Source organism: Platichthys flesus, chromosome 3, assembly GCF_949316205.1.
Source record: "Platichthys flesus chromosome 3, fPlaFle2.1, whole genome shotgun sequence".
Classification (NCBI taxonomy): domain Eukaryota; kingdom Metazoa; phylum Chordata; class Actinopteri; order Pleuronectiformes; family Pleuronectidae; genus Platichthys; species Platichthys flesus.
In genome coordinates this window covers 20632721-20659586 of record NC_084947.1, presented here as the reverse complement: position 1 = coordinate 20659586, position 26866 = coordinate 20632721, and the positions used below count along the sequence as shown (strand labels likewise).

The 26866-nt window shown below is 39.5% G+C and overlaps 1 protein-coding gene across 1 annotated transcript; it reads left to right on the top strand.

The window, feature by feature from the left end:
- Positions 1 to 3791: 3791 nt before the first annotated feature.
- On the top strand, positions 3792 to 26619 carry piwil2 (piwi-like RNA-mediated gene silencing 2). Its single transcript, XM_062384482.1, has 24 exons — positions 3792 to 3928; positions 5701 to 6149; positions 6247 to 6355; positions 6671 to 6782; positions 7213 to 7391; positions 7623 to 7710; positions 8515 to 8625; positions 8818 to 8935; positions 9186 to 9310; positions 10602 to 10682; positions 10777 to 10890; positions 11520 to 11708; positions 11878 to 11962; positions 12339 to 12431; positions 16668 to 16808; positions 17110 to 17223; positions 18040 to 18228; positions 20862 to 20963; positions 21097 to 21213; positions 22900 to 22988; positions 23283 to 23388; positions 23642 to 23895; positions 24493 to 24600; positions 25823 to 26619. Exons 2-24 carry the CDS (start codon positions 5736 to 5738, stop codon positions 25977 to 25979), a joined length of 3195 nt encoding a protein of 1064 aa, XP_062240466.1. The 5' UTR covers positions 3792 to 3928; positions 5701 to 5735; the 3' UTR covers positions 25980 to 26619.
- The last annotated feature ends 247 nt before the right edge of the window (positions 26620 to 26866 follow it).

Genomic DNA, 26866 nt, shown 5'->3' with positions numbered 1-26866 from the left:
CCGGTGGGGACGCAAGGGACACCTCGCCAGTGCGCTCCAATTACGCGCATATTTGGATACGCGTAACCTGCTCTCGGCTCCTGTCCAGTGGTCTCAGACTGAGGCTGTTGCAGCTGCCCTTCATCGGAGCTGCCAACAATTCAGAGGAGTTCTTGACTGGTTTCTGTTTAAGAATCACCCGTCAGAGGAAGAGCTATGTGGATGAGTGCTCCATCCCTAGAGGGCGGAAACGAAACTTCTGCTCCAAAACTATATAAGGAAAAAAAGTTACGGAATCTAAATGTGGCTGCTCAAGAAGCACTTGTTTCTCACGACACTACTCCGAGGAAAAATGGTCTGTATGGGGAGCTGCGCTGCGCAAACCGCACCTAACCATGTGACGCATCACTGGAGACGCGCAGCCAGTTGAACACATACATGGAATAAGAGACACAGCCGCCCAGACTCTTTTGTTTCAGAGAAAGAAATCGCCTGATCACCTGATCACCTGATCACCTGATCATCATCATCATCATCATCATCATCATCATCATCATCATCATCATCATCATCATCATCATCATCATCATCATGATTATTATTGTGTTTTCTCCTGTAGTGGACACTATTCTTTTCTTCTGGTATGTGACATTGCTTCTCCTGGTTCCCTTGGCCCCTCAAATTTGAACACTGGAAATCAGAGCAGTAGATCCAGCAGATCTGATGATGCAGGGAGACAGCGAGGACATATGGGAAAGCTTCCCAGGACTCTGGCCACTTGCATCATCTTCCAGGCAGCAACAGCTGTGGTGTGTTTGTCCCCCCAGGCTCTGATGGGGCCAGTGCTGTTTCCCACACACACTATTTCCTCCTACTTGGTTATATAGCTGCTCCTCCCCCCCTCAGATGCAGGCCACCATAACCTTGGTCTCTTACTCACTATACCAAGATACTATTCAGCCTGACAGACAGGTCAGTAATGAATGTCGCATCCGATTAACGCCACTGACCACTGGCAGTTTCTGCTAGACCTCCTGCTGTCAAGGAAATTTTTGTCCATTTATTCTAAGGATATTACCGATGCATGTCAGTGGAGATGGGTCAGGTTTCCAGGGTGGAAAGCCTCTGATGGGAGCTCTGGGGGCTTATGCAAAGCAACCTGTCAGCTTCTCAATGGCACTTTCAGCCCACTGTGGGTCTGGTAATGAGAGGGGTTAAACGGATATGGATTGCACGTGACAGATGTTTAGTAAAAAGCGCGACAAGAGAATTTTGGATAAGCAAATTTTTGTTAATGAAGTTGTCTCATCTTTGTGGAAGCAACCAGGCAAAGAGACAATGGGCCCCTCAAAACACACATGTGAAAGGGAAAGCACTATCAATCTAGGGCATTATTCTCGTTCATTAGTTGACAGGCGACCTTGGATGACACAAGGCTTCAAGCAGCTGAATATGCAGATCCCTTTGTTCCTTTAACAAGTCTGTGGTGTGGTGTCGTTTAGATCAGAAGCGAAAGTGAATTTAAATCAATTGCAAGAAATTACCTCAGAATTTAAAGCTTGTTCTAATCCCCCATCACTGCCATGCTCCTCTGCGGCCTGTTTGCATGTCCTGTTACTGAGACTCTGTCCAATAAACAAGCCCCTTGTGAGTGAGTCCATGTGATTTGTGCCCACGAGCGCAGGGCCTCTAATTAGGTAGTAAGAGCCTTTAATGAAACCAAAACACTGAGTAAACATGTCATGACACAGGAATGAAGCGTGCTGCCATCAAGCTTCACATTTTGACCTGTAATTACACCAACACGTCAATCTTTTCCTGATGTTTAAAATGTCAGAACAAACCGCCAAAAGCAGTCTTTCAGGTCTCATCCAGGCGTGTTGCATTAGACATGACAGGTGACGCCACTGACTACTGTCGGCTTGGAGCCTATCTGTGGCTCTGACATGGACTGGCATAATGGAATCACTCAGTCCCTGGAAGTCAAATGTTTGTTCTTTAGATGTAGATTACAGCTGGAGGTAGACAGCTGGAGATTGTCCCTACTTCACAGTTTAGAGAAATTGTTTATCTTCCTTTCTTTTGCAGCAAATTGAAGATTTGCAAACGTGACCTTAATAGACAGACATTATCAGGCAGAGGGCAGGAGCCGTGGAGCAGACGAGTCATTTCATTACAGCAACAGAATCTTAGCGAGGAGCAGAAGAACTGTTGTTTTATCAGAGGTACAGCGCCACACAAATTATCCCCCCCCCCCCCAAAAGAGGATTTGTATGTGACTGATCGAGTGAGGATTGGAGCCCAATGACACTCGAACAGTATTATACAACACAGCGGTTTTCTAACTAAGTATCAATCTAAGCTTCACTCATCAACATTATTTTGATTCTGCTCAATATAAAACAATACATGATGTATGATGCGTGACCCATCCAGTCAACAGGACCTAACACCTCCAACTCTGAGAAGTTTATTCCCAGTGATCGCTGATTGTGATTACCACACATGAATCTGAAACAAGACTTGCTCAAGTTGCTCTAATCCCAGGCTTACATTTATGTTTTGCTGAGACACTTATTAAAATTCACTCAGAGTGTGTGCAGTGAGTAGTAAGTTAACAAGTTGAAATTGCCAAAACAACACAGAATTTGGAGAGTTCTGCTCTCGCTTGTTCCTCACGCTGATAGTGTTTACATTCATTACAGAAGGTTAATTCGATTTTGCTGTCTGTTACAGTTTGCTCATCGTGTCAATAAATGGCACTTCCTCCTTTAAAAGCAAATTCATTTTCAAGCCTCATCTGGTTCCCTTTTAGTTTTCGCTTTAATTTCATGTTGTCCCTGACACCAAAGATGAACTGAAGTCTGTTGAAGACTGACTTTAAACATTAAATCTAAAGAACATTTTAATGCGTAAAAAAATGAACTATGTCATAATAAGTGTTTTCCATTTAGATTTTAAAATGTTTAGATTTAAAACTCCAGCAGTGTTAATCTGACAGCAGTGAAACACACCACCCCATCTGGCATTTCCCCCAAAAAAGCCTAGTTAATATAAAAGAAGCAGGGGAATGGCTTCCGACTAAAACAGTGTTGAATTTGTCTCCGCAAAGAGCAGGCGCCAGGCCCGTCATCACCTCGACACTTCTGGGACCGTTTGTGATTATTCCGAAAGCGTCTCAGGCTAATTGCCAATATGCCTGACCAGTGACCCAAAAACTAAAGCTGTGTGGGAGTTGATTCTTTTAAGAATGTTTGACCATCTCCACTGACAATCATAATGTGTTTATGTATAACAAAAGGAGACAGAAAGCTATGATCACTTCACTCGACTGCTTCTCTTCATCTAATTGGCTGAATGTGTGACAATTAGTGAACAACTCCAATATCAGTAGATTTGAGATAATGGCCCCATATGGTTGAGCTTGTCAAAGATAATATTCACCACCAGCAAGCTGCCTAAAAATACACACCATGCCCCTGTGACTTTAGCAGTAATTGGCCACTGCTGAACAACAGCCTCGGAAAATAAAACTCCTGTGGAAAGATTTTAATGAAAGAAGTTACAGGCAATCTAATGAATATGGATATCTGTATACACATGATATACGTTTTTATGAGTATATTAATCTGCTGCCTTGTTGTGATTGTGTTTTATGAAGATGTTATAGATGTTATTAATAATTTGACCTTGTTAAGTGACTCCACGGGTGCAGCCTGCAGAAGTAACCAGCAGAGGGCGATGAAGCTGTACCCCGGTGAATTGACGTGAAAAGATTGACAGGTGCAGTAAACCAATGCCTTAGTGCACGAGCTTGATTGATTATCCAATCAGGTCATTGAGGGGGCAGATTCCCCCGGTCAACCTGTGGGGTCGGTGCCAGGGAGCAGGTGCCAGTGGAGTGGGTCACCGTCTATTTCCTGGAGACACACACCTCTGTCGACTACATGTAAGCTCCTCTGTCGTGAGTCTTTTAAAAACATGGTTTTGTGGTTCGCTGAAAACTGTCTGAGAGTCGTTCTGCTCAATTTTATCCTAATTTTTGTTTGGCCTCGTCGGCTCGGTCATTTTCAGCCACACGTGTCCCCCCCTCCCTCCCCCCATAGCTAGCGCATGCTAATGCTTGGTAGGAAACGGTTTTGTCCAATAGCACATGTAGCGCATTGACGCTAATTCATAGAGTTAGCTCACTTAGTTAACTAGTTAGTTGATGGACGATGAGCGTCACCTGGGTTTTCGTGACATTTATCGATCACTTCACAAAGATGGAGGCTGCGCTGTTAACCTCGGGCTCCGTCGTGTCGGGTTAACGAAATGGATGTAAATGGCGGTAGAATCCTCTACCGCCAACACATATATCTTATTTAGTATTAAAAATGAACTTGGTATAGAGTTGTGTTCTTAGCAAATGTACTGACAGCAAATGAGAAGCAAATGTATTCATTAGTTAACAGGTTTCCTACGTCATGGAAAACCTGGAAAAGTCATTGAATTTTAATGTGTTTTTTTTTATAGGCCTGGAAAAGTCACGGAAAAAAATAAAATCCCCGAGGTTTTGGAAAGTTCATGGAAATTTGTTGTATTCATATTGTCATGTCGTTAATTTACGCTGAGTTTTAAATCATTCCTATGCTTTTAAAGAAATACTTGGGTTTGTGTCATTTAAGGTATATCGTATGCCTTGGAATTCTCATTGTTAGTTTAAATACTACATTTTGTCACTTTTTTACATATACACCAAGATTTCACAAAATGTTCTGTCATCGAAATTTGGTTTAAAGTCATGGAAAAAGCATGGAAATCCATTGGTCAAAATGTGTATGAACCCTGAGTTAATGAAGCTCTTAGTCATGTTAGAGCCTCATGTGGATATGGACACTTCTGCACCAGACATTCTAAAATAAATTTGGTGGACTTTTGACCAATTGGGAAAAATCTGATATATTCAACTTAAACTTTTATGAACAATCCTGTTATTGTTTATATAGAGGCTAGAGTAATGATCAAATAAATATGTTCCTCTCAATTTTCTGGGAACATTTCTGTCTTTGACTTTTATAAAGGGCGCTATGACCAGTAGTGGGGTGATTGGACAGATATATGGTCTCTCTGCAACTGAATCATCAGTTTTTGGTCAATATATTATTGTGCTATATAATGATCTGGAGCATGGTGTCTTCGAGGATCAATACTTTCTTCCTATGTGTCTCTCTGGCTCTCTATGTATCCACAATATCAACAGTAATGACCACATTATGATTTATACTTTTCTTCAATGATTCAAATCTTCATAGCTGTCCGCATTCATTCATTCATTCACTCACTCAGCCCCACCTGCTCGGCCTGCTATCATGTTTCTCTTTACCTCCTTCCACTTCTCAATCTTTCTCTCCCACTCAAACAAATTGTCATTGGACACATCCGTATACTCAGACTGGATGGAAACAATATCTTCTTGGTCTTCAAAAACAAATGACCCTCTTCATTGTTTACACAGAGAGTTGGAAAATTCTTGACATAAGAATCTTTTTTGTTGTTTTCATGTTTGCAAAGAAAACAAACTACTTCACCTAGGTCCTTCAACCTGCCGGTTTTGTCCAATTTAGAACCTAAATATTTGTGACAGTTCTGTCCAAAAGTTTAAGGATTTGAACTGAACCCTTTCCTGCTTTAGTGTGAGAATCCCACAATAACCTTTATCCAATGGGTTGTTTCCTCTAGTTAATCCCTTGTTGGTGGAATCTGAAGTTGAGTAAATGGATCCAAACAAGCCAGACTTTCATGGCATGACGGGTGTTCCTTGGCTGGGGCGTGGAAGAGGACTACAGCCAGAGGAGCTGCTTCTGGGACGTAGCAGAGGGCTGCTGCTCCCAACAGAAGGTCCTGGTGCAGGACGAGCCAGAGGCTTCCCCATTCCTAGCAATGCCCCACAAGGTCGAGGCGTAAATGTACTCATTACTGAACCTGGGCTTGGAAGAGCAAGGGGACTGCTGGGGCAGTCTGATGATGGAGGATTTGGACGAGCCAGAGGACTGCTCCTCCCAACAGCTGAACACAAGGTAGGACTGGCGAGAGGCAGTATCCTGCCTAGTCTGCAGCCACAGCATGGACCAACACCCCCACCATCGCCGCGCCTTATAGAAGAGACCTTGACTTTGCGAGCAAAAGAGGTGGGAACACGCATTGGTCTGCACTCTTATACTTTTGCTTGTTTTAATTTCCTCAATATTATAATACAACCCATTGTAATTATTTGTCTGCTTACAGGTCGACATGCCCACCCATGGTCAAGGATCAACGTTGATCTCCATGTTTAGAGGAATGGGCATTGAGCCCTCCCTGACTTCATGGGGAAGAGGAGCACTACCAGTTGTTGGTATTTAAAACTTGTTACATATATATTAGGCCTTGGTTTATTGATAAATATTGTTAACTACTGTGCAGTGCTTTTCACAGAATTGATTGAGTCTGCCGGTAGCATGGGTCTACCTCAGTTAGCTATTGATAGAGCCTTGAGTGACTGGAGAGTGAAGACAAATACTAGCATGTGATAGAACTTCATTAAATGCAATGGTAAACCATTCTATCCCAACCTTTTTGATCCATATACATGGTTATAGTATAGCCATTACACCCCTGGTCACTGTATGTACTGAATTATCAAGAATTGATTTGTTAAATTTCATTGTAGGAAGAGGAGCAACTGGAGATATGGAAGAGTTGAAGCTGCACGATGCTCCAGCTGGTCTCAGTAGCCCAGAGAGTGTTGGCCAGCCTGAAGAGGTGATTGGAAGAGGACACAGGTAGGAAATGATTGCCTGATTAACAGGATTTTTTCTAGATCTTTACTCCAAACAACTGATTATGTCATGAAGAAAAGATTTGGGAAAAATTTTGAATCCTCTAATTAAAGTCTGTTGTCATCAGGTTGACCAATACGGTGCATACATTGTAGGTTTGCCGGCTTATTTCACTCTCTAGCTTGTAGCTTTTGTTTGTGTGAGATCACCTCAGACTCCTCAAGGTGACAGATATTTCAGATATGCTTAGTTCCTCCTCATGTTTTGTAGAGAAATTCTTGTTGGATCTTTGAAATATTGACTGTAAAAACATCAAATCTGATTTGTCTTCGTGTAAATGTAGGCTATACCAATACTTTGAATTCTTGCAATTTATTTTCAATATAAATTGTGATGTGTAACCCTGGGTTTTGTGTCATTTTACCTATTACAGTTTCCTTGGACGAAATTTGCCGCCACACACTATGGTTGGGCTTGGAAGAGCAGCGATGCCCCAGCTTGGAGTAGGAAGAGGACGTCCCTTACTTCCTTCTTTCCCTCCAGGTCGTGTCGAGCCGGTTTCTGTTGCATCTGAACCACAACTGGCCCTACACTCTCAGCCGTCCCATGCAGGTAGGGAAACTTTGAAAAATTATTCTGCCTATTCAGGGACATTCTTTCTTTAAGATGGGCTGAAGTGGATATTAATGCTTCGGAAATTATAATGGGAAAGTAGTTAGAAATGTCAAGAAAGTTTAATCTGCAGCTTCTTTTCAACTTTTCCCATGCATGAGCTAATGGTTTAAGTAAAAATGTGAACTCCATCAATAAATTGTCTACTGAATAATAAATCATGTGAAACAGCCGTGCCCCCTGTGCCCTCCACCCATGGTGTCCTCGAGCTTTCTTCTTTTGCACCAGCAACAAAACAGCTGAAAATGGAGTTAGTCCCGTGAGTATACTATCTGTCCTTCTCATTTACCTCCGAAGGAACCTAAACACCAAGCTAAGCTCCAGGCAGGTGGTTGAGAAACGAAATGCAAACTTGTTCCCTTACAGTGAAGATCTCTTTGAACTAGGGATGGGCATTTGATTAAATGGTCTTAATCGATCGTCGGGAGAATAAACGATCGATTTTCGATAATCATTAATATTTTTTAATTCAAATTCACTATTTATAGGCTATATAAAAATGCTGTGAAAATAGAAATAACACCTCATTGAGATCTTTATTACAAGATGAACAACTCTTGTGGCAGTTAAACAGGTTCAGTTCAATGGTTACATTTGAAAATATGCGCTGCTGTACTCTTTAGCCCCGATAAGCGAGCAGCAGGTAGCCGCTGACAGCTAGCTCGATTTGACGGTGCTCGACCTCTCAGTCCGGTTGTTGTCACGCCCTCACTCCCGGAACCCCTCACCCAGACCCGGTCAGTCTGGGTTTCCCTCCGCGTGAACTGACAGTCCGTGTGCGGACATGAAGCCGAGAAGCGGAGGCTAGCACCGGACTGCTTGCTACAGCTGCTAACATCCTCGCTGTGCTGCGTTCAGGGCAGCTCGAACATGCAATGGTTTTCCTCGATGAAAAAAATAATGTCCTCGACGAAATTCTTAATGATCAATTAATCGATCGTCGATTAATTATGCCCATCCCTACTTTAAACCCTAAACAATTCATTTATGCAATAAATATAGATCTGTTGAGTTTTTTGCATTTGATCAGTTGGCCCCTTTTGTGAATGTCCATTCTTTTCAGTGAGCCACTAATTAAGGCTGGAACAAAAGGAGCTCCAATAACGATTGGCTCAAACCACATCTCAATTCGCTGCGAGAATGAAGCTGTTTATCAGTACCACGTCACATTCACGTAAGTATCATGTGATTGATATGGTTGAGTGCTGATTAAATTTTGAACCAAAATGTGAAACTAAAGCAGAACTGTTAACGAACAGGAGATGTGCTTAGCGCCACAATGCTCAAATCCGAATTGAGGAAGTCAGTCCATACCTAATGGAGTTATTCTTTGAAGTCATGTGCATTTCTGATCATGTATTTTCAGTCCGAATGTTGAATCAATGTCGATGCGTTTCGGCATGTTGAAAGATCACCGCCCAACCACAGGGGACGTAGTGGCTTTTGATGGATCCATACTGTACCTGCCTGTAAAGCTGGATAACGTGGGTATCACAGTGATTATTTTTGTGTTTGTTTGACTAATGTGTTAATTGTAAATTTATAATTTTTTAGTTGATTTAAATTGTTAATGTATGCATATGACTGAATTCCTGTTGTCTAAACCCTACTGTACCTTTTTGAAGTGTGTGACAGATTTTTTTTTTCACTGTGCAATGTGAAATCAATCACAATGCAAGATCTAACAGAGATTTACCTGTTTGTTTGTTTGGATTGTTTGTATTTTGGTATAAGGTGGTTGTCCTCAAGAGTGTGAGACGGACTGATGATGAGGAAATACAAATACGAATCCAGATGACGAAGATTCTGCCTCCCAACTCAGATCTATGCATCCCTTTCTACAATGTGGTGCTCAGGAGGTATTTAAAAAAAAAATATATATATATATATATATATATATACATAAATTATCACTTTGAAATACATGTTGATCACTATGTAATTATGTTTAGGATATTAGTTTCTTATTTAAGGATAATTTTCCTGCATTCAGCTGTGTTCATTGCTGTAAATGTGCTGTTTGTTCTCTATATGTCTTATCCAGTTTAACAGACATAAAGATTCAGATTAATGCAAATACCACTGTACAAATTCCATTTTACTGAGAGAAACTTCTAAAGCAAACAGCCTTTAAAAGGGAGACTTTATTCAAATTGCATGTCCTACTACTTATTATTTTATGAACTTTAATAAATGGGAGAAATAAACTATTTATAGCATGTGCAAAGGTTTTGGTTAATGCTTAAAACAGTTTTTCTTAGACGCTTTCCATAACAGTTTTGGTGATTGTCGTCAAGCTCGATTTAAGCATGGGTTGAGCTGCGTCTTGAAACCTTGTTATACATCTTTTTTGATGCGGTAGTCAGAAAAAAACATGAAAGATTCAGTGTGAATTAAAAACGTCTTTATCACAAATTGCATGGCTGTAAAGACACTGAGATAATGTGCAAAGGCAGAGGGAGTGCACATGTTTCAGACTCTCATAAGTGCAGAATTAGGCAGGCTACTGGTTCACCATGTTTAAAGGTACATCGTACTGGTGCAAATCGTCATTCATCAAGAGCTTCGTGGCATTGTGAACCATAGAATTTTACGCATTGACAACTTTTTATAGCCTCCCCCGCTCAAGTTTAATTTTCATATCCAAAGTAAAGGTTTTTTTAGACGAGCCCATAGTTAGTGTTACCACAAGGTTTGAAGTGTGAGATTTGATCAGCTCGTCATAAGCTGTCCATTAGAAATGAAAGACTCAACGATGAACCAGTAGTAATATCATACAAGTCCTAAAAACTAAATTAAGACCTAAATTGTTAATGAACTTCTAAGTGTTTTAAACATATAGTTTGGAGCCAAACTTTTTCACATACCTCAGTAACTTTTGTCTTTCTTGTTTCCAGTTTGTGAAATTAATAGATTAACATTTCAAGAAAGGTACCACAAAAATCAGGACCACAGGTCCAAACATCTGCATACAGCTGTGTTCTACTGATCTGTCTCACACTCAACCAGACTGCTGCAGAAAATGTAATACTTTTCTCTGTATAAAAGCCCTTCAATGAAATAACCTTATCATCACAGCCTTCTTACTCATGTAATTAGTTGGACGGTTTGGTGACGGCACATGACCCTGTTTTGTTCTTGTTTTCTAAGGGTAATGAAAATAGTTGGACTGAAGTTGGTGGGCAGAAATCATTACGATCCAGAGAGCGCAGTCATTCTCGCCAAACATCGGTTAGTAATGAGTTGAGTTTAACACAATAGGGCAGACACCACTGATATCATGACCTACTCAGTCATTACATCATCTATTTGTCTGTTTGATTAGGCTTCAAGTGTGGCCAGGCTATTCAACATGCATCAAGCGGACAGATGGAGGCCTGTTCCTGTGTGTGGATATATCTCACAAAGTCTTGCGGAATGACTCTGTGCTGGATGTCATGTGAGTTCAAACAGCAAATCTAAAACATACATTTTGCTTTTAAAGTAAGTGCAAGCTTTTATCTTAAAGTTTAATTGAGTAATTTATCAGAATATAATATTTGGTACACACACTTACTTTTTCTTAAGAATCACAATTTGTCTTGTCATTGCAAATAATCTGCTGGCTGGAAGGAGGTCTAATGATCAAAAATAATAAATCCTATTGAATACTAAAAAAAAATGAGGGTAGCATCTTTGACTCTGTTTCTATGATATCTTTTAAAAGGGTACTCGAACATGCTCATGCATGTTTCAACATTGAAAATACCATCACTACACAGGGCCATATAAATGTCACATACTGTGATGTAGTCATACATATTTAAAAACTAGGTTTGACATTCTTGTCCTCAGAGACAGAACTGTGAAAACCTTGACTACTATAACGCAACCCACGCTGAGTGTGTGTGGATGAAGGGGTGAGTCAAAGGACAACGACTTGACAAATGCAACAGGCTCCTTTTTTGAACAGCAATAATCTTGTCATGGCTGTTCTGTTTGAAAAGAAAAGGTCAAAGACAAGGAACTGGGCCTTGTATTAAAACTAGCAAAGTGGAAAACTGACTAGTGGCCCTTGCTTTCTGCCAGGAACATGTTGTACCAACAGAGCAGGGAGAACTTCCAAGACGAGTGCACCAAAGAACTGATCGGCACCATTGTCATCACCCGCTACAACAACCGCACCTACCGCATTGATGACATTGAGTGGAGCAAGTCGCCTAAAGATACGTTCACTTTGATGGATGGCACAAAAACCACGTTTGTGGAATACTACAGGTGAGACTGCTCTTTTCATGAATTTGGAACTGATTAGAAAGATATTTTAGTAGTGTTTATGCATTACATTTTTCGAAATGTTTGTCAATGATAGCCTTTTTCAGAGCAGCAATGCAAGCCCTTCTTATATCTGGCTTTTGCTTTGCATTGACATTCCACATTTTAACAGCAAGAACTACGGGATCACAATCAATGAGATGGATCAACCCCTACTCATGCATCGACCAAAGGAGCGGTCCAAGCCCGGAGGAAAGGTAAAACCCCTCTTAAGCATCTGTCATTGTTGGAAGCAACAGTCAGGTTTAATCATGACTGAACTGAATTTTAACTTTACTTAACCTCTTCACCGTGGAGCACTCAGCTGATGTGACATGAATTATTGCGTCACTATGCCACCTTGTGGCTACAATGTGTCCTGAATTATGTTGGATCTTGTCGGGCCTTGTTCATGCACAAAAATATATCAAATAATTGCTCATAACAGCTGTCCTACATTTTTCCAGGTGAGTGCGTCTTATATGGGGAAAATTAACACAATTAATACTTGCACAAATGAATACTGCAGGTTGTCCATTAGTCTACCAGAAATGCAATGACACTAAGAAAAAATTATGTTTTTGTTTATTACAGCAAATCATTACTGGAGAGATCCTTTTAGTGCCAGAGCTTTCCTTCATGACAGGAATCCCTGACAAAATGAGGAAGGATTTCCGAGCTATGAAGGTAAAATTGATGTTTTTGTTCTGTTATTCGAATCTTACAACAATACTTCATTTAGAGACTGTAAAACCATAGGTGAGTCAAAGCTAATTTTGTATGATGTTCAGTGTGGTTAGTCACTGCTGTAGTAGTATCTTATCATAGTTCAATTTCCCTGTCACTGCTGTATTATGATTTAATGAGACCCTTGTTAGTAATAAAATGCTGGCCCACAAATTCAAAGATTCTTTCAACAAATACATTAACTAATGCATGATTTAAACAACAGGCATGTTATAAATGCTCCTTCCTACAATTTTTTCGGTCTCAGTCCGGTTGTTGTCAAGCCCTCACTCCCGGAACCCCTCAACCAGACCCGGGTCTGTCCGGGCTCCCCTGCACGTGGACTGACGGTCCGTGTGCGGACATGAAGCCTCGCTGTGCTAGGTTCAGGGCAACTCGGATATTCCGACCTCCTGCCACATAACGAACATGAAATAGTCATCTACGAAGTTCTTAATGATCAATTAATCAATCGTCAATTATTTATGCCCATCCCTAAAAGATATATATACAGTTGCAATCAGAAATATTCAACCCCCTCACCTCAATAGACATTATAGTGATGAGGATGACAGATAATGACAATAAATGACAAAAAAACCTCATCAAACAACAAAAGATATTTGTTGATGCGTATTTTTGTTATTTTGACAACAGAAGTTGACTTAACTTTGAAGTTCAAATGAAAAATGTAACTCTTTCAACGCATGTGCAGTATTATTCAACCCCCCAGCTTCAGTACTTTGTGGCGCATCCTCTAGCTTTTATAACTTCTAAAAAATGTTTTCGGTAAGTGCGGACAAGCTTCTTACACCTCTCGATTGGAATCTTTGCCCATTTTTCAAGAGCAAAAGCCTCTAGATCAGTGATGTTTGATGGCTTCCATGCTGCAACTGCCTTCTTTAAATCCCACCAAAGATTTTCAATCAAATTTGAATCTGGTGACTGTGAATGCAACTCCAGGACGTTCCAGGATCTTTTTCTCAACCAAGCTTTGGTGGACTTGGAGATTTTGCTTTGGAATATTGTCTTGCTGGAAGGTCCAATGATCACCAAGGTTCAATTTGTCAACAGAAGGAATCACATTCCTCTTTAAAATGGCCTGGTATTTCTGTGAATCCATGATGCCATGTACACAATAAAGATTGCTAGTTGCTTCCGCAGAAAAACAGCCCAACATCATCTTTGACCTCCATGCTGGACTATGGGGATGGTATTCTTCTCGTCATAAGCCTGTCGTTTCACACGCCAGACATACCGCTGGTCCATACGTCCAAACAGTTCCAGTTTGGTTTCATCAGTCCATAGAACTGTCTGTAGGCTTATCCAAATTCCTCCTGGCATATTCTAGTCGACTTTTGTTTTGCTTGTGGTCAAGAGCTGAGTGCGTCTTGGAGCCAGCCATTAAGTCCTTTATTATTCAGTGCACGTCTTATAGTTGCCACTGCAGCACTTGTACCAGCCTTCATCAGGTCATCCTGTAGGTGTCTTGCAGTCACACAGGTTTATCAGAGTGGTTCTGACTAAGTTGCTGAGGGTCCTTGATGAAATGCTGGGCTTTCTTCCACGGCCAGGCATGTTTGAAGCTGCTCCATCAGTTGTAAACTTCCTTATAATGTTCCCAATTGTGTCTCTTGGAATATCATTTTTTGGGGAAATCTTCTTCTACCCAAGGCCTTTCAGGTGTGATGAAATAATCTCCTTGCTCAGCTTTTGTGTAAGCTCATTTGTCTTTCCCATGATTGCAACTCACCTTGAATACCTTCATGGGTGGGGTTTATATATGCATCACAGCTGAAGCAAATGAAGGATCAGTATAGAGTTCCCAAAGGCTTAATAATGTTTCAACTCAACTTTAGGACAAAAAAAACTCTCAGACAGCTTTAAAAACAACAATATTATATAGGGGTTGAATAATTGTGACATGGCTATCTTAACAAAATATACTGCTACACACAAATACTACATCATGCATTTTCCGTGTTGATTTTCTTTATCATTCAACTCATAAAGAAGGCATCCGAAGCAGAATCTTGATCAAAGAACAAGATTCTGTCTACTTTAATTGATAAATCCTTAAAATCTTTGGGGGGTTGAATATTTCTGATTGCAACTGTATCCTCTCTATACTGAGAAGATATGTCCATCCCATTCATATTAATTAAGGTTGACAAAATATAAGCAGCACTTCTGTATAATCCAGTACACAAATTATGGCCTCAAATAGAAAAAAGTCTAATGTTCATTTAAGCCATTTTCTCACTTATACGTGGTGGTTAAAGTAAACATTACATGAACAACAGTGGCGAATAAATAAGTTCTGCTTGTTAATAATCCTTATGAATTATACTTGGGTGGTGATAAATGGTAAACGAACCAGTCTAAACAAAGCACTCTGATGTTTATGCATCACGTGACCATACATTGCTGTTGCACTCGGTGAAAAGTCACAGTAATGTGCAGAGTTTGGGTCTCTGTCTAAAATCATCCCACAAGATGATCCTGTGAAGTTGAGGCTGCAGCTTGTAGGGCAAAGCCATCTTTTAATGAGCTGTTTTAATGTCGGACCCAGTCTTCAGCGACTGTTATTTAATATTTTTCTTTTCTATTGCTCGAACTGCTCAATGAAAATATTGCTGTCGATACTGCAGATCCTCAGAAATACACTGGCCATGTTGTATTTCAGTATCCCAAGGCAAACCAGTACACGTTAACTGTCGCATCCCCTTTTTTACGTGAAGGATTTCTAATGGGGAATGCTTCTTTTATTTTTTAACTGGATGTCCACTTGGGTTAACGAACAATCGAGTTTCATCAAAATCAAGAAGACTGTGTGGTTAGACCCCAGGAGTTGAATCCTAATTTGAAGGTAATTAACATTGGTCAGAATGTCCCAGCTCAGGATTGGCTGGTTTACTGCCCCACTTAAAGAGATGTTTGCTGCATTATAACAGACACAGCTAATCAATTACTTAATTATTTGCCAACTTTTTTTTATAATCGATATATAGGGGTGCAACGATTATTCAACGTCAACAACAATCAATGACAAAAATAGTCGCCGATGAATTTAATCGTCGTTGATAACGTCATAGCACGTGTTTTTCGTGCCGTGCAGCTGAACTAAACCTTGATTTACCGGAGGTGCTGATGGAAGTAGCTGAGGAGTGAGCCATCTCGCTTCCATCCTATCTCTGAAAGTCGCGCATGTGCAATAGCGACAAAACATGGACCAATGGCGGCGTCCGCTGCGACAGCATCGCGGGAGAACTTCACCCTCAACCTAGCCCGAAAAAAACTACGTGCAATATCTGTAGGGCAGACCTGCTCTCCATGGAAGCAGGACACGCGCATTTGAGGAGGAGGTTTGACATCGTAACGTAAGCGATGCGGACTCACCTCGGGAAGATAGCCTGTTAGCTAGCTTGCTATATAAACGTATATAACTGTGCACAGGATTCTAGAATCCATTACAAAAATATGGTTCAACTTTTTATTAAACCAGTTTAAAAACGTAATGTTATCCTATTGCCTGACAAACGTCTTTTTTAATCACAGTTATGCAGTCCAAAGAAGACTGAAGTTTTGTTTTTTTTAAATGTTTTTATTGCTGATACTTTCCCTGTCCTTTTTGTTAACAGGAAAAATGAATACCTGAATATTAATTTATTTTTATTATCAGCACTTTTCCTGTTTTGGTTTTTAATGGACAAAAACTAGATTTTTCTTTGCTTTTGTGTCAACAGTAGCCTTATATGCAGCAAAGTTTATTAAAAGACTTTTTTTTTTATGAAGTATCGATCTTTATTGTCTTTATTTTCAGTCATCACGTGCCTCGAACTACCTCAAGCTAAATTTAAAAGCTGTTGGATAAATAAGAGCAACTGAGAATTTGTCATTCATTATCCGATTAGTCGATTAATCGATGACTAATCGACAGATAGTCGTTAGTTGCAGCCCTATCAATATATAATTTCTCTAACCACAGAAGCAGTATTCAGACAGCTTCAATCTCTTATCTACAGACTGTAAGACACAAAAAATTGATGTCCTTTGTGCCTAAGATTAGTAAATTTTGAAACAAAATATCATTTCTCAAGGATTTGGTTTTGAAAATACTTTTATAAAAACTGGTAATAAAAAAACGTTTGAAAACTTTGACTGCATGTTTAATGAGACTATTTTTCATTTCTGTAGGACCTGACCATTCACATCAACGTGAGCAGTGAGCAGCACACCCACTCAATAAAACAGCTTCTAAAGAACGTCAGCACTAATCCTGAGAGTCAGAAGGAGCTCAGCCGATGGGGACTCGAGATTGACTCCAAAATCTTAGTGGTAAGAATACAGAACACTTAGTAGTTTTGTTGACGGCCAAGACAATGGTTTAACATGATCAATGCAATATTTGTTCAAGATCACACTCCCTCCTTTTAGTCTGACAATGCAGTGAATTCTGACTTAACTCTTCTCTGAATTTGAGCTGTGCTCTACTTTTGAATGTCAGTCTGCATAATATTAAAATGTAAAAGAAGTTTTTAAGCTCCCTTAAGACGTTTTTTAATTTTCATGTTTACATAACCATTTCGTTATAGGTCACTAGAATTTGACATGTTGTGTAATGTATCCTTTGTTACAGTTCAAAGGTAGAACTCTGCCTCTTGAAACCATCTGCCTGAAGTCTTCGTCTTTCACCACGGGTGCTGATGTTTCCTGGTCCAGAGAGATTGTCAGGGATCCCTCAATCAGTTCTGTGAGTATATGAGATAACTTTGGCAGTGCCTTTTATTTTGGATTAACATAATTAAACTCATGGTGAAAAGAAAAGACAACAACTGGAAAGTTGAGCAAGTGAGGTAACAACATTCTCCAGCCTGTGCCTCTGCAGAGGTCACAGCCAGGGGCCGGAGGCATTATGTTTTCTGTCCGTCTCATTCTTGTGAATGTAAACAATATCTTTTTACCTTGAGAAAATGTTTTCAAATTTGGTACAAACATTCAGTTGGACTCGAGGATGAACTGTTCAAGGTTACCTCCCAAAACCCATATTTGCCTTGTGAGTGTCTTAAGGGCGTCTCAAGAATCACTTCAAAGTGATCAAAGTGGCCTCATAATATATGATTTGGCCTCTTTAACATTTCATCTCATGTTTGCCTCTGGGGAATTTCAGTTGTCGCTTGGACTTAAGGATCAGTTGATCAAAATCAAAGGTCATGATATCATCATGCAAGTCTGGATTGTATGTGAACTGCACTGGTTGGGGAAGGCAACCACAGGACGGTAACTTTTCCCAGAGTCAATAGCTGGCTTATGGTCATCCTAATTTCCAAAACTCTGTTTGTAATGATGATGGCCACAGTTTTTATCTGCCCTCCTCGGTGAATCGCAACAGAATCAACATGTCAGCACTGAGATTGGATTTCACATGTTATGCTGCACACAAGTGGGAAAAAAAAGCGTTCGAAAGTGTGAACTTAGATGAGCTAATCACTCTTTATCCATTAGAAATATTTTAGCTGACTCAGTGCAATGTCAACTTGTTGCTTTGTTTCTTCATCTTACTCCTTAGATCCCCTTGAACATCTGGGCCATCTTCTACCCCCGGCGCTGTGCCGAGCAGGCTGAGGAGCTGGTCTCCACTTTTAAAAAGGTGGCCGGGCCTATTGGGATGCGACTGGAACGACCCATTTGTGTGGAGCTGAAGGATGATCGCACTGAGAGTTACGTCAAGAGCATCCATTGTCAGCTCACCAGTGAAGTATGGCATTAACATGTAAAACAATTTAAAGAGACAAATGTTGGGATTTAAATGCAACACGGAGAAGTCATAATAGAGCTAAACCTAATTTACAGCAAACAAGTGGCACATGTTTAAAGTGTTTGCATTTCTGACATTTGATGTCTTGGCACAGGATCAACATAACACTATAGACATATAAAGGGATATTATTTACTTTACAGTGGCTGCAATAATTATAGATTGATAAGTGATAAGATATTTATACCTAGATATAATGCCTTTCATCCACAAGCAAACACGTTTGACTTATAACAGTTACTGGAATCTAAAATGCAAGTTCTTTCTCTATTTTTTACTACATATCCAGTGTTTCCCGCAGGATTTTTTTCAGCAGCGGTGGTGTGGTCCCCGAGCCCTCTAGGGGGGTCCGGGGGCATGAACATTTTTTTTACCCTTTACATTGGAATGCATGAATCTGGTGCACTTTGAGAGGAGAATATGCACTTAAATCCTATTCAAACAGTCCTGTGTATTACTGTAGATGGGATTATTGGTGTTGTAACTTTGCCTTTTGTGTCTTCATTTACAGATTTTTATATTTTTGTATAGTAATATTTAAACAAAAAATGCCACAACGCAAATATAATCAGGTCCAAGAACTGGCTAAACAGCTGCCCTTCCTTATCAGTGTATCTGATAAAGACAGATGACAAAATCAATTCAAACGTGTCACCTTTTACATTTATTTAATTAAATAATTTGTACTTTTATCGAACAAACTTGCCTAACATGCAGATCATGCTCCTCTCCCTGCTCCTCTCCTTGTCCCTCTCCTTGTTCAGGATCTACCGCACCCTCTCTCTCTTGTTCTCCTTGCTTCTCTCTCACTTCTCTTTCCTCCCTTACTTGGTCTACCTGTATTTTATAAACTTGAGCACTTAAACAACAAGTATATGCTAGAACATCTTATTTGATTCCTTCAAATTACCCTATATACTGTACATGTATTTGTAATGTTCAAATAATATCACCTTGCATTATGCATTCAAATCCAAAATACAATTCTCATTAGCTTGAAAGTTTGCTTCCCTGATTTGCTTTACTAACCTCAGCTCCTCCATTGTCCCCGTCTGCCTTTCTTTTTCTAATCACCCAGCTTTTAAGACTCATCTGCAAATGTAATATATATTATTTAACTATGTTACATATATACATTGTGCACAGTGCATCCCTTAAGAGCTTGTACCAGCCTTTTAACCTCTGAGCCCTAAGCCATTTTTGAGATGTTTTGGTTCGCCTGGATTTATTCTCTTATTAAGATTGCATTCATCACCCTTATAATGCATAGCTGTCAAGCTATCATTTATTTGGGTCACAACCTGGACTATCAGAATATGTGTGTTGCAGTGATGTCGTTTGAATGTAGGAAATTATCAATTAGACAGTAAAAAAAGAAAAGCAAATAATATCTCACAATTATTTATTGATATGACACAAAAAAGGCAAATTGATTAGGCTTGTTATTGCTTAAGACACTTCTTCTTAGTCTTGGGCGTCAAAAAGTGATGAGAAAATTATAAAATAAATATAAGTTGTACATAATAGAAACTATTCATGATCTTTTAAGAAGTCCTTAGGTTTTTTCCCTGCATTTATGCTAATGACCACATGCTTACAGGCGATTAGCATAAATCCCTAACTAAAATACGCAATGAAAACGGATTTTATATGGCAATAAAGAACAACATCGGATCTAACAGTATGGATTCATTTTTCAAAGTTCCCGAAAATACCTAGGCTATAAATTCCTGACTGGATATAAGCTCCTGTAAAGGCTATGAGTGATCCCAAAAAGAGCGACAACACCCACACACACACATAGGCCTACACGCACACACACAATACTAGAGGAAAAACGGCACGGAGGTTGCGGTTTATAGATACAATAAAATGATTGGGCTCAGAGGGTTTTTAACACTGGTGGTCATGTAGCGACACATTTTAGCAACTTACTTTCTCTCTCTCTCTGTCTGTCTCTCTCTTTCCTTCTTTCTTCGATCTTCCGCTTCACTCGCTACTGCTGGAATCAATGTAACTTTGCATCCGTGTAGGGTAGCCTCTTCTTTGATGTTGGTTACGTGACGATGTGCCGCGTGCTGCGCAATTGACGTTACGCGCTGTATATTTTCTAAAAGGAGCTACGTAAAAAAAAAAAAAAAAAAATTAGGAGAAGGATTTTTATTGCAGCAGCGGAGAAAATTCAGCAGCGGCGGCGCGTGAACGTGGGGGAAACACTGATATCTGCTACAGAAACGAGAACGCAAAATGACTGACAGTCGTTTCTGTCTTGTTGCCAGTGGCAACCATAGCAACTGTAAAGCGCTTAATAGTTTTACATGTTTTTAGCCTATTTTGTCCAAACTGCACTGATGTGTCTTCTAATTATTTTATGAAACAGTGTTTTCTCCAGGCAGATGGAAAACCATTTAAAATCCAAACTGTGATTTAATCTTTTGGCATTTTGTCCATCTTTGAATGCTGTGGTTTTTCAGCACGTAAGATGTAAATGTATATATCTGCTCAAGTTGTTTTGAGTTTTGACCTTGTAAAAATGTATTGTGTGTAACCATCATTTCTCATCTGTTTTGCAGCCCAACATGCAGCTAGTAGTTTGTATCATGGTCGGCAACAGAGACGATCTGTACAGTGCCATAAAAAAGCTCTGCTGCATTAAAAGTCCCATCCCATCCCAGGTTTGTTGTCTTTATGCATGGTTGTATTAGTGTTAGAGGATAAAACAATGTACGTTTTAAATGTTTTTTTATATATATATATATATTTTGTGCCATATTAAAGCACGTTCTTTTTATCACTTGTTATTGTCAGGCCATCAACATTCGGACAATTTCCCAGCAACAGAAGCTGAAGAGCGTTGCCCAAAAGATACTCCTGCAGATGAACAGCAAGTTAGGAGGAGAGCTGTGGACCGTCAACATTCCTCTGGTGAGTATCGCGCAGGGACTTGCTCTGTGGCTCAAATAGATATCTGTCTTTTAGTCTGCAAGTCTAAAAACTGGCCTCTGGAATATAAGTGTTATCACTTGGTAATAGTAGTGTGCAACAGTGAGTACATAATCAACTCTCGGTGACCTGACCACCCAGCAACTTTTTTTATCAGAAGATTTTTGATCTTTAATGCCTGATCAAGTCTTAAAGCTCAGGAAGATCACAGTTTATCTATTGGCACTGAACAATGAGGAGAATATCATGGTGGGTGCTCTGGAAATGATGCACCATATTTGAAGAGGAAATTGTTCAGATTCATTGAGGGCTGGGCGATACAATTATATAAATAATTATCACAATATAACTTTTCTTCAATATAATGTTGATAGAACTCATCCCTTCCATGTTTTTACTGACAACAGAAACAGCCAATGGTAATTAGAATAATGGTAAAGTGCTCCTGCAGAGAGGAGGTAGACTCGGAATTGATGCAGTGACTGAACACTATCATGTTTTCTGCTATGTTCATAGTTTTAGCGGGTTTAGTTGAAACTAAACCCACTTCAGGACAAACTAAACCTGTCTGTCCTGAAGCAGCGGTGTTCTAATGAGCCCTGCCTCAGGACAGTCGCTCATTAAAGGTTTGCTTGCCCTGTGTCGGCGTCTCTGTCGGTCTGCTTCAAATCATATCAAATCAAATCACAGTTTATTGTCACATGCACCAATGACAGCGTCATCGGAGCCGTGAAATTCTTATGACATGGCAGGCAAACATCTACGCAGTGACAAAAAAATAACATACTATGTAACATAACATATAACATAACATTGGAACATATAACACAGTCAAGTGAATATTAAATTAAGTAATATGAATATATGTATAACATATAACATAGTCAAATTAAAGTCAAAGTTAAATGAAGCAGCAGTTTACAGGGTGAAGGAGTGGGAAATATTAAATAAAATAATATGAATATATGTATAACATAACATAGTCAAATAAATTCAAATGAAGCAACAGTTTTCAGGTTGAAGAAGTGGGGAATATTAAATGAGATAAGTATATGTGAATTAAGTGTATTTGTCCCTCGGTTTACCCAGGAACATAAATATGAATGCCACAGGTTTATATAAAGATCAGTTCTAAGTGTGCGCGATTAGAAAACATCAGAGGAGCAGAGTCATTTTTTGACCGGCACAGTAGTAACCTTAGGGGTCTTATCTGATTTAAGATCAGATAAGATCAAACTTTACTTATCAACACAACGGGGAAATTGAGTTGTTAGAGCAGCAGGCATGTCAGAAGGATGTAGACAAGGGAATAAAAGAAAATACAAAAAAGCAATAGAAGAAAACATTATTTTATCAATAACTATGCTGGGTATGTACATTATTTACAACTTTTCACAGTAGCGCTTTGTATGAAATGTTAAGGTAAAGTGCAGTGGCACAGGATGATTGTATGAGCAAGTAAAATCAGTTTTGTGCATAGGAAAAAATGAAAGAAGAATATTGTACAAAAACAAAAATGTGCAAAACATTTATTTTCAGGATATCAGATTAATATATGGAACATTTTTATGGAAAAAACTTCATATCGCCCAGCTCTAGATTCATGTGAAAATAAGAGATTTTAACATTGCAGTGGATGGAGATATAATGAACCCCTGTCTTGAGTAGAAAAACCTGATGGTTGTTGGAGTTGATGTCCACCATGACACCAGCAAGAAACATCAGTCAATCATGGGCTTTGTTGCAAGTGTGAACAGGTAAAAACTTTTTCTATGTTTTTGTTTAGATTCAATGTTTCCTCTGCAGTTGTGTGTCTCATGGAACTCGAAGTGCATCCTGTAAAACATGTGACAGGATTGCACCATGCAGCAAACGAGTTTCTTCTTAAATAACTGGAATGACCAAATTTGTGAGGACAAACCATAAATATATGTGGTATAAATGTTTGTGTTTTACCGAATAACCACGTGTTCCACCTCTTTCTTGCACTGCTTTTAAAAGAGCAGTGTTGCTATCTCAACACCAAATGCTTTTGATGTTTTCCTCTCCAGCTCAATGACCCGCTGGTACTCAAGAGTCACTTTCCAGTCACCCACTGAGGAACTGATAAAGGGTTTCAGAGTTTGCTTACTGGCTGCATTGCAGAAGTACTACGAGGTAGATTCTACTAACACTAAAAAAATGTCAATTCAGCCACTGGGATCTTCTCTTCCTTGTATTCTCTGTTCCTCTGATCTGGTTCAGAGTTTTGTTAAAAGTGTTGTTGCAATCTTTGTCTAGAGATATCAGGATAATGTGAAATGATAGGTGTAAATGCAGACAAGGGATGTTTAGACTGAATGGAAATTGAACAACTTTAGTTTAATTACCAACATCTATATAATACATAACTGTATGTTTGTCTGTACAGGTGAACCACAACTTGCCAGAGAAGATTGTTGTGTACCGGGATGGTGTGTCAGATGGCCAGCTGAAGACCGTGGAGCAGTACGAGATCCCACAGCTAATCAAATGCTTTGAGAACTTCCCCAGCTATGAGCCCAAGCTAGTCTTCATTGTGGTGCAAAAGCGCATCAGCACCACCCTGTACTCCTGCGCTTCAAACAATTTTGGCACTCCTCCACCTGGGACTATTGTTGATCACACCCTCACTCACTCAGACAGGTCAGTTTATATGAACAAGTTGTCTAGATCCTTATTTAAGCTCTTAGTTTTATCACAATTAAAATGTTTATCAGATGCTACATTGAATTTTTTTGTGAGGATTTTTTTTAAATCACATACAATCAAAGCAGCAGTCATTGTTCACCTTGTTCAAAGGTTGTTTGGGTAAAATGTTTTTTACATCCTTCTGTGGAAAAACTCCACTGTGCAAAAAGCAATGTAATCTGTATACTTAGAACAGTCATAACTTAATGCAGTGGTTTCAGTCTGTGTCCAGCTTTAGGCCATAGATGGCATATATGACTGTGGAGTGAGATGGTTTGTGTGGGGGCTGAATATAATACACAAATAAATGAATGTTAGCATATCATGAAAATATTGTAATTGATGCTAGAAGAAGACAGGCGAGCCCGACATCACAGGGTAGCAGAAAAGGGGCACTGGTTTTTTTACTTGTGTACATCAAAAAGCTTCAGCCCCAACTCCTGGCAAGAGAAGTAAATATGTGCACTTTGATAAGGCAACCATCAAAGACTCGGATGTATGTGATGTTAGCTACACAACATTTTAACCATGAAATGATTTTTATTTATTCAGGGTGGACTTCTATCTGATGGCACATCACATTCGCCAGGGCTGTGGACTTCCAACACACTACATCGCTTTGTACAACACAGCGAACCTCTCACCAGACCATTTGCAAAGGTAGTGATAAAACATGTTCTTTTCCACTAAGGATCTTTCTACCTTGTGCTCTTATAGATTCATAACATTTAGCCAATTCCATATATAAGTGGATGAGTAAATAATTTGTTGACCAGCTTTTAAATATTTAGAATATAAAGAATAAAGGTTTGGATAATCAAGATCCCTGAAGAAAAGCATTGGCTGTGGCAACAATCACAGATAATATCCATGCACATATCAAGTGTTTTTCAAGGTTTCCCTCAAGATCTATCTTCTCATCAAGAACTTGCAACATATCCTGTCGCATTGTTTTTACTGCTACTTGCCATTTCAAACATGTAATGCTGCAGCTTTATAGGTTACAGGTGAAGAAAGCAATACCATTATTGGATATGTAACAAGCTTATTTTTCATTTATCTAACTCGGTCCATCCACATTTTGCTGTTGGATTTATAGATTGTTGCTATACATTGAAGAAACTGTTGAAGTTCTTTATTCATCTTTTCTTATTAACATCGTCATCTTATAAGACACACAAACACACTGTCATCGGACACTTTTTAACTCAATCTAACTAAAACAATTTTCACAGAGCGGTGAAGTGAGATCGAATCATAAGTGGTCACAGCTCTTCCACAATTGCATTTGCCAATTCTGGCGTGACCACATGCATTGAACTCTTAGGCGTTGGCGCATGAATAGCCATGGAAGTTTGTGTACTTAATGTTTTCTACAATTTGGGAACAAAGTGCATTAGCATTTCCTTTCTTTGTATTACGCGATACAAACTCATCAAAAACCTGACAGGCAACACAGTTTAGATTCTAATGAGCTTGTTTCTGGTGTGTTTGTGACATGACTCACCAGAGGAGAAAAACAGACAAAGTCCTCTACTGCCATTGAGAAGGAAGTAATTGCCTTTTTTCTGGTGGGTTTATCCATGTTTATAAACCTGGTGTATACCTTCCAATTTTGGTGTAAAAATAGGGTAATATAAACAGCATTCTAGTAGAGGCTGAAAAAAAACTGCATTAAAAATGAGGAACAAGAAGACCCTCACTAGCAGACTGGGGGAAAAAAGTGATCAAATCTGTTGGGAAACGTCTGTTGTGGTGTTTATTTAAAGTTGCTGTTATTGTATGTATTGTTTTGATATATTTTTAGGTCAAGGGAAATGTGTAATGTCATTGTTTTTTCGGTTCCAAAACAAATGTGCTTTTTCTTTTGTCCAAACACCAGGCTGACTTTCAAGATGTGCCATTTGTACTGGAACTGGCCAGGCACCATTCGTGTTCCAGCACCATGCAAGTACGCCCACAAACTGGCTTTCCTATCTGGCCAGTGCCTGCACTCGGAGCCAGCCATCCAGCTATCAGACAAGCTCTTCTTCCTTTGAGGTGTACCAGTCAGTGCCACAAACAAACTTCTCAAGTTACAGCAAAACCAGCCATGAAGAGAGACAGTATGGAAAGAAGAGAATGACATCAACTCAATTGTATTCATGAGGGATTCATTATGGACATGTGGTACTTAAATCTTTAAAATTTGGATAGTAGATTGTTCACAGGCTTTATCAGATGTCTCCCACGTTAGCAGGAAAAATGTTTAAAGCCAGTCTATGTATAGAAGTGTAGTGTAGAATTGTTTTTTTTATACAGATTTAATCCAACGGTTTGGGACAGTTTGATATTTTTATTTGTGTTTTAAGCATTATAATGTCATGGCTGCATTTCGAGTTACTTGGGATTATACTGTAGTTTATTTTTATGCCCATTTCACCCACTGGTTGGAGAGTTTAGTGGAGATAGTTTATTTACATTTTAAGCATTATATTACTGTGACTGCACATTTACTGCAAGTGTTTGGTTTGTTCTTGTCATTAAAGTCACTTATTGTGCAGTTGAGTGACTTTTCACCAGAAACAGACGTTGTTCGGACACGGCTATTCTCAGTACAACTTCAGACACATTTTCAACAAAATACGAATACGAGCTCTCTTGGTGCTACTTTGTTTCAATAAACATCTTTCCTTTTTACACCTCTGCTCCCACCTGCAACACTGAGTGCTCTGTCCCAGACACCACCACAACACCAACCAAACAAACAAACAAAGTGAATGTTATGGCCAGGAAATTATTCAACTGTAAGATTGCTGCTAACACAGAGTGGGTGGAATTCAGACCACAAGACAATGAGCTGTATCATGTCTGATGGGATTTTCTTGCCAAATAAAGTTCTGGCTTAGGAACAGTTTAAAGAGAACAAATCAAGTGTGCTCTCTGC

Bases quoted from the DNA above. Each gene is read 5' to 3' on its own strand.
- piwil2 (XM_062384482.1), top strand. From the start codon at position 5,736: ATGGATCCAAACAAGCCAGACTTTCATGGCATGACGGGTGTTCCTTGG. The intron at 10,891-11,519 runs GTGAGTTCAAAC...GCTTTCTGCCAG, and splicing joins GACTCTGTGCTGGATGTCAT to GAACATGTTGTACCAACAGA. The intron at 11,709-11,877 runs GTGAGACTGCTC...ACATTTTAACAG, and splicing joins ACGTTTGTGGAATACTACAG to CAAGAACTACGGGATCACAA.